The 14,274-nt window shown below is 40.9% G+C and overlaps 1 protein-coding gene across 5 annotated transcripts in view; it reads right to left on the bottom strand.

Annotated features, from left to right (window-relative positions):
- Positions 1-14,274, bottom strand: part of carmil3 (capping protein regulator and myosin 1 linker 3) — a 108,811-nt gene that overhangs the window by 28,996 nt on the left and 65,541 nt on the right. For all 5 annotated transcript variants that reach the window (XM_051953235.1, XM_051953238.1, XM_051953236.1 and 2 more), the window contains exons 19-25: positions 11,686-11,782; positions 11,540-11,594; positions 6,924-7,096; positions 5,828-5,896; positions 5,358-5,451; positions 1,984-2,082; positions 1,741-1,860 (exon numbers count right to left, since the gene is read on the bottom strand). In XM_051953235.1, the coding sequence (XP_051809195.1) occupies positions 1,741-1,860; positions 1,984-2,082; positions 5,358-5,451; positions 5,828-5,896; positions 6,924-7,096; positions 11,540-11,594; positions 11,686-11,782 (707 nt within the window). The remainder of the gene's footprint in view (positions 1-1,740; positions 1,861-1,983; positions 2,083-5,357; positions 5,452-5,827; positions 5,897-6,923; positions 7,097-11,539; positions 11,595-11,685; positions 11,783-14,274) is intronic.

Here is a 14,274-nt window from a genome sequence, read left to right as displayed (position 1 = left end):
TGACTCAACAGGCAGAGAGATTTTTCACAACCTGGCAAGCTTCAAAATGCTCAATTTCACTGCTTCGAGTTCAGTCAGTAAACATTTTTAGTAATTGACTAACTAACCATTAATAAATTCATTAGTCATAACCCTCTATAAAAATCCATCTCACATTCCTCGTTCTGTGGGCGAGTGTTCACCCTCTGGCTGAGGCTTTGCAGTTATAGAATGAACCGTTATAAGAACTTCAGGTTTTCAACGGCAGCAGCTACTGCAGTATTAATACAGTCACTTTATAGTCGTTTTACTGCTGTGTGTATTGTTGTGCAATATCTATTTGCAATATTCCAGTTTTACTGGTTTTATCAGGCAGATCAGCTCTAGCAGCTTTTATTGGTTTTCACTGTTCAAAGCATGAGCTTTGGGTCTTTTAATGTGCGAATAAAATAGGGAAGCTGCTAGTTATGTCTTTTGATCACTGCTCTGTGATGCGGTGATGCGGGGAAAAGTTTCTCCAAGGGAAAGAAAGCGCCTTATTAGAGACTGTAAAATCATAATCAGCAAAGGAGCCGGTCGCTGTAGCAGTCAAACAAACAGAGCTGAGCGCAAAGTATAATATGTCTCACTGAGCAGTAATGGAGCAGAGGTATAAAGTACACAAAAGTGTAAAGCTGCAAAATCATACTTCAGCAGAGTATGGATGTAAATGTGTCCCATTACTTTTCATCATTGGTATATGTAAAGACACAACAGCTGACTGAGTATGGTACACATTGCTCTCTACTGTACTGAAAAACAGGATTTCTGTCAGCAGTCAGGATGTCATGAGAACCGGTAGTTCAGGACCAAAGTGACGGTACCTGATTTCTACGGTACTGAAGGGAATGTAAGTTACAATCAGCTGTTCTAGACTATGGATTTTAAAAAGATATATGTGAAATTTTAGCGTGATATATCAAATACTTTCCCTAAATAAATAAATAATAATTTGAATTTAGAATAGTGAAAAATATTTGGTCACAAAAATTAAACACCAGAAACAAAAACACATTAATTTCCTTCAACTTCCATGATTAATTGAGCAGATTGACAAATTGTACCATGAAAAGTTTGTCCGTATCTGCACTGGCATGTTACTAAGTTTTAATTCTTTTCATTCCATTATACATTACTTATATTACTTGTTCTGCATTTGCATATATAGATGTATCTCTATTTGTTTTATTTATGTTAGTCATCTTTCATTTCTTTGTTTTCTTCTCAATTTCTTACATTATTGTTGCACTGCCTGCTCTATGTGCCTTTTAAATTGCCCCCTGGGGACAAACAAAGTTTTCTGAATCTGAATTTTTTTTTAAATCTAAAAACCGTTCTGACAACTTCAATTCTAGAATTCTACATTATTTAACCTACTTGTCCAGTACTGAAGATTTTTAATGGATGGCGTGACAAGAAATGGTGACATCCTGGATTTTATTAATAGCGTCTGCAATATTGTCACTAAATGTAGCCTCATGTGCGAAACCATGTGCTGAAAATGGGCCGATGAGGACTTTTTACCTCTGAAAGTACGCAATATATCAAGCTAGATCCATATTTGATGCTATAAAAAAACTCAAGCAAATCAGAGATGGCAGAACAAAAACTGTCCCAACAATGTGATGATTAGCGATGAAATGACCCTATTGGGACATTATCTAGTCTGTACCACACAATCTGTGTGATTACACCAGGAATGACGAAAAGTTCCAAACTCACAGCTCGGGAGTTTCGAGCTTCTTTGAGGATCTGTCTGGCCGTCTGAACCTCCTCTCCTTCCTCGCAGCCTTTCAGAACACAAACCTGCTGCTGCACTCGCACACACAGACGCTCCATCACCTTCACGAGAGCAAATCGACAACAACAACAACAAAAAAAACAGATGCGCACAATTAGAGCTTTCAGTCTACCATCAAAATTTTTAAAAAAATCATCACTACGAGAGCACACAGTGGCACACACCTGCTCGGCGGTGCTGGTGACGAGGCCTTGGTGCAGCCGGAGAGCCTGCTTCTGCGAGAAACGCTGAGTCTGGTTGTTCCTAAGCAGGGCACGCTGGATCTGTAAAACACACACACACAGAAAACAAACAAGGAGGAAGACGAGTGGAGATGACGGGTGTTTACAAAGTGCAGTGTGCGCGAGACAGGAGACAAGTCCATTTGCATGGTAATAAGGAGACTGGAGAGAGAGGATTTTGATCCCCCAGAAACAAACGGGACGCCTTTGATTTATTTTCTTGACTCAGCAGGTGGAAGTGTTGCCTGCATCATCATCTTATATAAAGAAAGATGGGAATCAAGTGTTATTCAAGGAGCTTCACAGACAATGTGCAGGTAAACAAAACCCCCAGACTAATTAAAAGGGTTTACACTGGATGCACACTCCTGGAAGAAAAGCCGGTTGTGTAAGAAAATCCTCAGGCTAGTGCTTCAGCAACAACAGAGCCGGTGTTAGAAAGTCAGAAAATGCCGCTACAGTAAACACACACACACTGCTGATATGTTGGCTCTGTAGTGATGCATCACCTTTAGTCATCAAGCTCCCGGTGAGGAGAGGCGATGTGCGTGACTGACAGACAACTGAGCCGTCAGTTTGAAATGGAATGGAAGCAGACTGCTCTGGTAACTGCAGCTCACAAGCCAAGTGGCAAAAGGGCATTTAGTTAACAGTATCTACAATTACAGATCATAATATTGAGCTGCAGCCATCTCTGTCGCCCAACAACGCTGGCAGTTACACTTTCCCTTATGGAAATTTGTCTATGGATTTCATCAAACGCAGCCCATCATGCTATTGTTTCTCCATCTTGCTGTCAGTCAGATTCACTGTCACGTCAAACAAAGAGGAAAAGTTACTGCTTTGTGCACATCTGGTGTGAAATTAAAAACTCTGATTGACATCTTCAATTACAAATACAAGACACAGAGTCTACAATCAAAATGAAAATCTCGGTGAGCGAGCGTCGACATGCTGGATTGACAGATGAACGGTACATGATGTGACAATGGGAGCCTTTTCAAAGAAAAATAACAGATGCGAACGGGCGCAGAGTTTGTCCTTAAAATCTGACATTGGTTGACATTAAGTATTCAGATCATGCCAATGTTCTGTAGAGAAGAAAAGAAATATAATTTAATTTGAAGCCGTTCTTAAGACTTGAAGTTACAGCAGCATAATCGCGAAGGCAACCATGTAGATCAAGAAGAAGTTTGTTCACCACAAAAGAGATCTGCCACTTTCTGACATGAGTTTTAAAAGTAAGAGAGAGCACCAAGAGAGACACAAAAGTGGTGGAGAGCTGACACTTAAATCACAGATAAACTGCTTGAAAAAAAAAAAAAAAAGAAAAATCATCAGAAGAGTTTAAAGTGACACGAGGAACAATCTGGGAAATCTTGACGCTCAAACAGTGACACACCAGAGTGACAGAGAGGAGCACTGGCTGCACGCTGCCGTCACCGAATCAAACCCTTTTAACACTAGTCAGGAGGAGCAACTTAGTTTTCACTAATGGGGAATAACATTTTGACAATTTAAAATTCATGGACAGCAGTTCTGATGCATCACAAATGAACTGTCACATGCAGAGATTACATTTTAATGAGTCAAAACTGATTCACAGATATCTCTAATGTGATTATAGATACCAGCAATTCTTTGTTCACTTTACGACCCGTGAAAATCGAATTTCTCATCTCAAATGTCAGCAACTGCATTTCAAATACAGCTGACATATCAACAAACCATTCTGCCAAATGTCACTCTAACGAGCACACTCCTTTTTGATTGTATCACTGACAAGGTCTACAATGACATTTTAACTTCCGGAAATGTACTTTGTCTGATCAACAATTCAATTGTGACGGATTGTGACAGGAATTGTACAAATGTTTAACAGAACTGTTACTAGAACAAAAATCATTTTCACTCGCTGCTGAAATGACATTTGTACTGTTAGAATTCAAAGCAAAATGGTAAATGGTTGTATTTATATAGCGCTTTTATCCAAAGCGCTTTACATGATACGTCACATTCACCCATTCACACACTGATGGCGGAAGCTGCCATGCAAGGCGCTAACCACGACCCACCAGGAGCAATTAGGGGTTTGGTGTCTTGCTCAGGGACACCTCGACATGAGCTCAACGGGCCGAGGATCGAACCAGCAACCTTCCAGTTACAAGACGGCCACTCTACCCACTGAGCCATGCCGCCCCCAAAGCAAACAGCAATGATTTAATTCAAGAACTAAGTTTGAGATATCTGGAACTCCATTTACATATGTAAGAATAAATGTAAATATTTTCAATAAACTTTGCATTCAGTAAGAGTTGAATTGTTGACATAAATATTTACCATTTGGATTGACAATAGTTCGACAGAATGTTGATTAGAAGTGCATTCAGCAAATATTACATCAGGAATATCCTAAGTTATAATTAATGCATGTCAAAATTGAATCACAGATTATAACTGACTGAGTAGATTCAACAGTGAAGCTGACTAGTTGTACAATAACTTGGCCCATGGGCAACTTTACCTTCATACTATGAATATTTTCAGAGTCAAAGGTCCGTGAAGTTCATAGGAGTGGCTCAAACTTCCCCACTTTTTAATTCATGTTGCTTTTTCCAGCATTTTTGAGCACAGCAGATAGCCACATGGAATTTTCAGAGCAGAAAAACACATTTAAGCTCTTTTAGAGCTCTGCAACCAAATCACACTTACATGAACTGCAGGTGCCACAATCAAAAGCCCAAATGTTGTTTGTGTTCAGCATGACTTTTTTCTGTTACCAACTCTGGGACACGTATGAGATGAACTCTTCACAGGATGTTTGGACAGATTAATTGTGTTTTGCTCTCACAGCCAAAGGACTTGCTACGCTTGTGGCACCGACTGTCGCCAGCATCAGCTCTGATGAAGCGTAACCGCACTTTTGAATGTTTACTTCTCTCTGCCATTGTCACTAAGAGCGGGGTGATTCTGTGTGTTTAGTGGGATAAAATGTGCAAGATAACTTTTGTACAGCAATCAAAAAACACAAAATCGAAACAAATAAGTCTTAATTAATCTCGTACCAACAACAGAGTCCATCACGTTGTACAAATGAGTCATGTTTCCTGTATGAAACTGATTATTAAAATCTATTAATATTATTAGAATTTGAATTATCTGACAAATAATTCAAAAGTCACAAGCAGGATTTCCACAACAGCAATAAAATTCTTATGCACAAGCAAGCAAAGTCATCCATCACACGCAGATAATGCTGTGATGAACCACCTGCACCTTCATAACTTGATGCAGACAATTTAGAAAGCCCTCCTCACCTTGGTCAGGGCTTGGTCAGTCTTCTCCGGGGCGCTGCGATACGCCTGCGTGACATCGCTGAGTGGGATGGGCATGTACTGCAGAGTGAAGTTGCTATTTGTTAGAAAAAGAAGGAGGACAAAGAGCGTGGAAAGAAAAAGCAATATTACCCTCACAATATAAACTGCAGGAATTGTGATGGTAACAAGAACAAACAGGAAATGCCCTGGGCTCTTATAGCAGTTGTCTCCAATTTCTTAATACGCAAATACACCCACGCGCCCTTGTAGACACAGACACATGAGCACTAAACTTCACACCCACACGTATTTGACTGGCACACACGTCAGCAGACTGATGAAACACTGTGTAATAGTAAACATTGTACAGCGATGGGTATCTGCCTTTCATATGGGTGTGTGAGTGATGCGCTTTATGTGTGCATCCTTCTTCTTCAAACAGATGTTTGTGTGTGCTGTGTTCGTCTTACTGCTCCAGCGCTCTCGCCACGTCTTGGAAGCCTGTCGCTGTGGTGTTGTTGCGATCCCACGTCACGCTCCTGAGGGGGGGGGAGGAATCAAACCGGCAGGAAATGGTGGAAGACAGGCACTCAGAAGAGGAGGATTTTTTTCGAAAGCTCCTAACACGCATGTAATTGCACACACACACATATACACGCAGAGAGTGGACACAGTATCGCAGCTACACAACTTCACTGACCATGCAGCTGCACAAGCAGAATGAAGACATTTGTCAGGCCTTTTTTTTTTTTGCTTTGTGCATAGACGGAGTCTGTAGCGCAGCATTTGGAATGCATGAGGAACCGCCATGCAACTAATGAGCTTCTGTTATTTCACAGTGCAGATTCTCCACCTACACTCAACACTGCCTAACTCCTGTTTTTAATGCATCAGTCATTTTCAACCCGTCCTTCCTTTCATCCATCCTCCTCCTGCTCTCCTGCCTCCCCCCTCTACCCAGGCGAGCTTTGGCCTAGAAATTCAATCAGCAAAACCTAAATCTCGCTCCATAGGTGGTCTCCCTCTTTCCTTCGGAACTTTCTTCCTTTCTATTCCAACCTGTTCTCCATCCTACTTCTCTCATCCCACCTCCCAGTCTGTCGCGAGATTCCGTCGGCTCCTTCCATATCTCCACCCTGAACTCACCTACACACTTTTGCTCTTCTTTCCCCTTATTTAAGGGTGTTACCATACACAGTGTGCCTGAAGGCCGTTTCCCGCCTTGCACTGATTCTCCTCGCTATCCCTTCGACTGCTCAATCCTAAGTCTTACCTTCTTATCTCCTACATGAGTCACTTTCCTCCCCTGTATCTTTGAAGCACTGCCTTGAACTCTCTGTTCTGCCTCTCAGCAGCCTCAGTGTATCCTCTCCTCAAACCACACCTAACATATTAATTTTCTCTCTGACCCTATTCTTTCATCTGTCCTCTAAAACATCTTTTCCCAACTCACGGCTCATCTCGTCTGCTGTGTATCCGAGTGCTCTGATCTGAAACGAAGTCTTTGCGTTCTTCCCTCTTTTGCTCTCATCAAAGGCCTGATTTTTTTCTAAACAATGCACACACCTGAGTGTTGTGTTGATCTGCAGGGCTTTGCTGAGCATCTTAGCCCCGGAGTCTTCCAGGAGGTTGCCGCTCAGGTCCACCTTCCTCAGGCAAGCATTGGAGCCCAGGGCGTTGACCAGCACTGTGCCACGCTGACGAAGTCTGGAGTCAGCGAGGGAGAGGGACTGCAGGGCCTGGAGGGATGCAAGAAGAAGATATGAAAATCTGAACTTTTAAAAAGGTGAAATACATGTCAGTAGCAGCATCTGCATTAACGGAATTAGTGTTTGGAAAACAAAACCTGTAATTAAGTGATAAAAGCAAACATCGTCCATGTCCAGAAGGTAGATGATTGGTTGGGGGGGGGGTTTGCTTCTAGTTATTACAATTCAAAGAAATCTGAGGAATGTATCAGTGCTTATTAATAATTACAAATTTTGTTAAAACATTTACGCAAGAAAAATCAATAATGGAGGAACCTGGATGAAAATCTAATTTGAAAACACACTTATCTAAAACCTTCTGCAGCTAATCATTGATTATTTTTCTTTTTTGCTCATTAGGAATGTTGAAGGTACGGTGAATTTGCTCCATTTTTAATGCTGCTTTAAACCACCTTGGTATTTTACAAATCGGTCACTTGGTGGAAATCTGCAACAAAATTAAAGTAATTAAAGGATCTAGTGGTCAGTGTTGAATGGAATCGCATTTTTCAATTTCTGCACGCATTTTAGATGAGCACCACATTTATCTACAAAAAGGTCATTAGATATAAACTCATGTGACTATGGTAAGTCCTTGAACATCTTTTTATAGCACACTCAGTCAAATTCTGGTACGTATTATTAATATAAAAGAGGATCTGATTTATTTCCAGCCAGTTTGTTTATGTGACAGACCAAAAACACTGAGGAACATGTAACAGGCCAAAATATACTCTCTGCCCTGACTTTGTCCGTGGCTAAAGTTATTTTTTATCTCAGGTATATTCTGTGCATGTCCAGTCTATAACATGGAGTACTATTTGGGCTATTTCATACCCTACAGACTGGATTATACACCCAACACTCACGCACAAAATATTCAAGGATACAATATTAGGCTTTTGATTTCGCACAGCCTCAACCTACTCAACTACGATACACAAGTTTAATCACTGAAATGCCCTTGAAAACTAAACAAGACGTGTGACTGGCCTGTTCAATAAGTCATTCCTGAATTTATCACCTTAACAAATGTTGCAAAACAATATTGTGAATTTCCAGCACAGCCAACAAACTGTTTCAGTTTCCTTGGCATCGTGCTTGACAATAATCTGACATATAAACTTTAAACTAAACAGCTCTCAAGTACAATTTCAAAACTACGTGGATTCTTGGTAGACCAAGACATGATTTGCCACAACACACCCAAATTATTTTACACTTCTGCATCCTACCTGTGGATATAAACCACTGCAGGCTGTTTTAGACCCTGAGGTACATCTTGGCCAACAGCCTCCATGCGATTTACCAAAAATATTGCCATCCAATTTAATGTGGATTCTCTATTTTGCAATACAATGGCATTTTGTAACTTACGCAGCAAAGAAACACTGAATTACAGACCTATTTATGAAAAACACAAAGAGGTATAATCTGGACTAGAGGGGTATAATCTGATATCTCCAAACTCAACAGGTCTTCTGGCCTGGGCCACAACTTACCACCAGACTAGGTTATTTTAGACCTTGGGGTACGGTATGTTTGGTGGAAGGTTAATCTGGCCTGTGACACATATTGTTCTTCAGATAAAGTCAAGCTAGTTTTCCCAGTTTACATTCTTGTAAAAGTAAGTCGTCTACTAACTGCAGCTTTGTATTCAACAGACTTATGGATCAGTTACAACTACTGACGTATGAGGTGAATAATATTGATTATCTTGTAACAATGGCACCTGTGAGGGGATGGGGATGGGACATATTTTGGGTAAGGAATGAACAGTCAGTTCTTAAGGTTGCTGTCCTGGAAGCAGAAAAAAAATGGGCATAATGAAAATCTGAGAGACCAAATTGTAATGACTAGACGACTGGGTCAGAACAATTCAAACTGAAAGGTTTTGTGGGGCATTACTGGTTTGCAGAAGTTATTACGTGGAAAAGTGTTCCAAAGAAGAGCAGCTAGTAAACTGGCAACAGGGTCATGGGCAATCAAGGTTTGCTGATGGATTAGAGGAACCAAGACTGACAGCGCAGTATAATCCCACACAGAAATGTAGCAAAAGTAGTTGAAATCTCGAACGCCGCCTATGAAAGAAAGGTGTCAGAACACTGCTTGTTCACTGCAGTCAGGTTTTGCAGCTGCAGACCAGTCACAGTGTCCATGCTGATCACATCTACTGGTGCCTACTGGACCAAGGACGAATAGAAGAAGGAACTGGTCTTTTTTGTTAGGTCACGTGGATGGGTTGGTGCATGTTTCATTTATTTAATCTTTATTTAACCAAGTAAGTTTTTTGCGAACTGATTCTTATTTTCAATAATGACTAGAGCCCAACCGATTTATCGGCCGACCGACTAAATCGGCCAATTATAGCCCTTTCCAAAATAATCATCGCCGGCTAGAGTTTTGCCAATTAAACGCTGATATATTCTTAATTTCTCATTAAGCAGTAAATGCTGTTAAGTGTCAGAGTCGCACAGAACGATGCCCTTGTGCCGTTTGTCCAACACATGGAGCTTTGAGTCCATTCAATCCTCAGTAACGTACAGGAGTAAGTCAAATTTGAGAATAATATCTTCAAGCTTTATTTAATTCATAAACTAAAATAGTCAACCGAAACAGGTTCAACGAAGAGTCAAGCACGACAATATCAGAGAACACCAGATAAGCAACATACAGCCAGGCAACATTACAGGAGTGAGCTGAGCCGATAGGTAAGTTCATAACAAGATTGTGAAATTAACAATGACGCAACGCGTCTCCTGTTTCAGTTGAACACTCTTTGCCACGTGTCATGACGACTGACGCGGGCTTCGCTGCATCGGTCATGCTTTTCATTTACGTTTCATTGCTAAAGTTGCACTAACCTAGCTTAAGTTGCTCCCTGTCTGTTTATGCTAACAAAGACACCGCTGTAGTTATGACAACCGAGCATAGTATTAACTAACAGCTTAAAAGTCCCTAAGTAACTGCAGAAATAGCATAAGTGTACAAAATATTTGAGATTACAGAACCGTTCATCACTCCGTCAGTTGAGGCGCATTTAAGGAGGAGTGATGTGAAAGCAGAGGGGGTTTATTCAGTGGAGGACTGAAAAGTTAAAATGATTAACATTACTGTCAGTCTTCAGCAGCCGTTATGATGTCAGGTCACTCTTAGTTTTACTTTGTGAGAAAATTCTACAACGTGACACAGGCTGTAACAGCAACTCACTGTGTGTTGTAGTAACATTAGTGTTGGACTATCTGTGACCATTACACATTTAAAATGCAACTGTCAAAGATGACATGTTTTGACATGTGAGAAAGGCATCTCTGGTTCTTATTTTGGTTCATATGAGTCATGACTTCAAAGAGACTGCAGCAGAATGCACTACGGGAAGCAAGCAGAGACAGTGTGATGTTCTGGGTACTGTTTTGCAGGGAAATCTTGGATCCTGGCATTCATGTGGATGTTAGTCTGATGTCTACACAAACATTGCTACACATCACATACACCCCCTTTATGGCAGCTTTATTACCTGATGGCAGTGACCCCTGTCAGCCATACTGCAAATATTGCTCAGGAAGTGTTTGACAAACATAGCAAAGAGTTCAAGGTGTTGGCTCAGCCTCCTAAATCCTCAGAAATTCCAGGACTTAAAGGATCTGCTGCTTGTGTCTTGGTGCCTGATATCACAGGTGTCCAGGCCTCAATGGGGCAGAGCTGTTTTGATAACATGAGCCGGTTTTAACGAGCATATCTGTGGAAGTTTCCCACTAGTTACTGATATTTTCATGCATTTCTGCTGCTCATGATATCATTGAGGCTACTTGGAGTTCTCATGTTCTCACGTTTGATGCTAACCGTCGTCTATGACGCATCTACTCAAGTGTTAACACAGAGCTACCACCAAGGCCAAATATCTGCAGGGGACACTCACCGACGATTTTGAGATTTGTGTTGTCATCACTTAGTGCGTGAGTCGACTAGCAGCGCGACCTCTGACAAACTGGGAGCAACTCTTTTAAACGTGCACATTTACATCCGTCCACGCCTGTGTCAGCGCGCTCATACTCAGTGCCAGAGCATCGTTGTGAGCTATCACCATCAACAGTGGTAAATAATTGAGCAGGCTACTTGTCAGGCTGGATCTGCAGAGCAGAGAGAGCCTCGGGAAGCCTCGCGAATAAACTGAGACCAAATGAATCATTCGTCGGGCATCACTCTCTCTCGTGCGCATGTTTGCACCTCGTGCGTGCGTGGCAGGTGGGAGATTGAGTTTACTGTAAATGCACATGAATGAGAACGCACGGATTCAAAAACAGTGATAAGTGTGTGTCTGTTCATGGCTGCAAATCTGTCATGCTTGTAGGCGTGCATCTGTGCATAACGCCACAGAGAATTTGTGTGTGTGTGTGTGTGTGTGTGTACAATATGTTACATAATCAAACTCACACACTCTTCTTCTTGCACCAAATGAACCAGTTTCTGCAGAATTTCATCCAGCACCCTGAGGAGGCAGAAACAAGAGGGGAAACATTCATCATCTGCATCATCTTCACAACCATCTGCACCGCTGGTTCCCCCGCGTGGTTCCTTACCTGCCCTTGATGTTGAAGTTCTTCCCCAGCATTAGGTGTTTGAGGGAGGGGTGTCGGGAGAACGCTGGGATGACAGCCAGCAAGTCAGCATCCAAACCTGCACACAACACAACACACACATCAATAGAGTGCAGGAGTACAGCACCAGCAGTGCTTTGCTCTCCGGAGCTTTTGTGAATAAACGCTTCCAAGTAGGCCTTTAATTAAAGCTATGTAAGCACAGATTAAAAAAAAGAGAATAAACTTTAGGAGTTTTAGTCTCATAGCAAAAGAAGGATATTAACTGATGTATTAAAATTACAAAAGTTGTATTTTTTCTAAATAAAATTGTTCTTTTCTGGGCTATTACACCAGTGACTCATCACTTACTCTGCCAGGTGCCAACGTTTCTGGCCTTCAAAGCTTGAGTTTTTCTCTTTTTTTTTCTCCTCTCATGGTCCATTTTGGAACAAAAATCACACTGCCCACTGAAATTCCAAAATACTCCCAATTAACCCCCCCACTCACACACCCACTCATCCTTTCAAAAGCTCAAGGATGGAGGATGCTGCTAAGAGGAAGTGGTTACCATGGCGAGAAATGTCAGCAACAAAGACTAAAACGCCTCATTCAGAGTGCAAAAATATCTGTGGTTAAATAAGCTCGCATGCTTCTCATGTGAAGTAAGTTGATTTTGTCACCGTTTCCTGTGACATGACAGCACAGGAAGGGAGAAAGGAGGAGATACATTACTGTTGACGCTAACACTCCTAGTCCTGTTAAATTAATACACAGTTATTCGGGTATTAAACTGGAGAAGTTGGTTGTCATGATAAATGGCATTAACAGAACAAGATATACATTTGGTTTTAACAAATGCAATATCAAAGAATGAACTTCAGTGGTTCAGTACAGAATTAGACTCAGTAAACTGTAGATCAAAGTGCATCCCCATTGAATTTTGTCGAAAATCTAATCAAAAATCAATTTTATATTGCTGTAAAATGGGAACTCTACTACCAAAATAATATGCATTTTTAAGATTTCCACAGCAAGAAATATGATCATTATATGATGATAAACAGTAGCAGACACAAGAGGATCAAGGGTAGAAAATGATATACAATCTTGTGTGTTCTCTCATGCTTGCAAACTCATAAGTTCAGTCCATATAGTGACACTATCTAGAAGCTGCATTTTACGCCCAGAGACACAATGCAAATTCATTTTTATCTCTTCACAAAAGGGCTTGTTGTATTTAATTAGACCAAATTCTGTGGCCTGCACAGTGCCTGCAACATGAACAAAAAATGAAAAAAGGCATTTAAACTAGGTTTTGACACAGGTCGCCTCCACAAGGCAGGGCTGCGATAAGCTAATAACACTGGACAAGTCTTAATTGATACTGAACTACAGAGGCTTAAATTCCCAAACAAATCTACACGAACTCAAATGAGCAAAACCAATTAAACAAACTTTTGGGGCCCCTGATGATTTGGTGCAGAAGGTCTTAGCCTTTGTTCATTTTTTTTAAGTTGGCAATACAGCCTTGAGCATAAATACACATATAGAAAAGAAAAATCCCTTGGTTACCAAATGAAAGAATACATCGCCTTTGTTTAACCCTTTAAGGTCCAGGCAATTTCCGCCCGAAATTTCTACTGAGATTTACAGAAAGTAAATTGAATGCTGTTCTTGAACTGTTTGGAGTACATGCATGGTTGGGGTCTCATTTGAAAGCTGACAACCTGAATTTTCACCCAGTGCAGTCAGAATTACTCTAGGTGCTACTGGCACAGAGTATTTCATGTTGGCACACACTGAATTAGGATGAATTTTTTTCTCGCCTACATTTTTTCCCTAATAAAACACCTGAAAATCAGTGTGGCAGCACTGAAAGAGCTTGAAAACACAATATTGCAAAAGCCTGGGGTCTTACATAGTTCAGGTCAAAATTTCAGAGCAATAGTACAAGAAATGAGTGTTTCACACATGTATTTGTACTGATATGCTCCGCCCCTGTCAATGTTGGATACAATCTTTATACACTGTGCACACTCTTTACAGAATGGTATAAATTCATTTTCACATTATTTTCATTCCAAAAACTCATAAAGAACTCAAAAAATCACTTCAGATAGGCTTCAGTGTCGATCACACACACAGATTGAGAGGAATACAGAGAAACAGCAGGTGGAGCCCGGAGCTCATGAATGATTATTGCAGATCCCTCCATCAGCCCCAACCTCCTCCTTAAGTGATCAGCTTTTGGTGATGTTGGTTGAACGAAGGCTTATCATCCGTGTATGTTGTTACGACAGAACTGATTCTTCCATCATAATCCTTGTTGCAACATTATTCTGCTAAGGTATTTTCTAAAGACTAAATGGTTCGCCATTAAAGCTGTGCCTTGATAATGTCACTGCTTAAAGTGATACTCCAACAATTGCTTTTGTAAATACCGTAAAGACGGCTACTCCAAGAAAAATAATAAAAAATCTAAATCTGTGCAACAGTGGAAGAGATTTTTTTAAACTTTTCTTCACTGGTATGAGTCAAGCTCCAATAACATTGCATCCTGTGATGAAGAAAACGGCACATCTTTTGTTA

The sequence above is a fragment of the Acanthochromis polyacanthus genome, chromosome 9, assembly GCF_021347895.1.
Source record: "Acanthochromis polyacanthus isolate Apoly-LR-REF ecotype Palm Island chromosome 9, KAUST_Apoly_ChrSc, whole genome shotgun sequence".
Taxonomy (NCBI): domain Eukaryota; kingdom Metazoa; phylum Chordata; class Actinopteri; family Pomacentridae; genus Acanthochromis; species Acanthochromis polyacanthus.
This window is presented reverse-complemented; position numbering and strand designations above follow the sequence as displayed.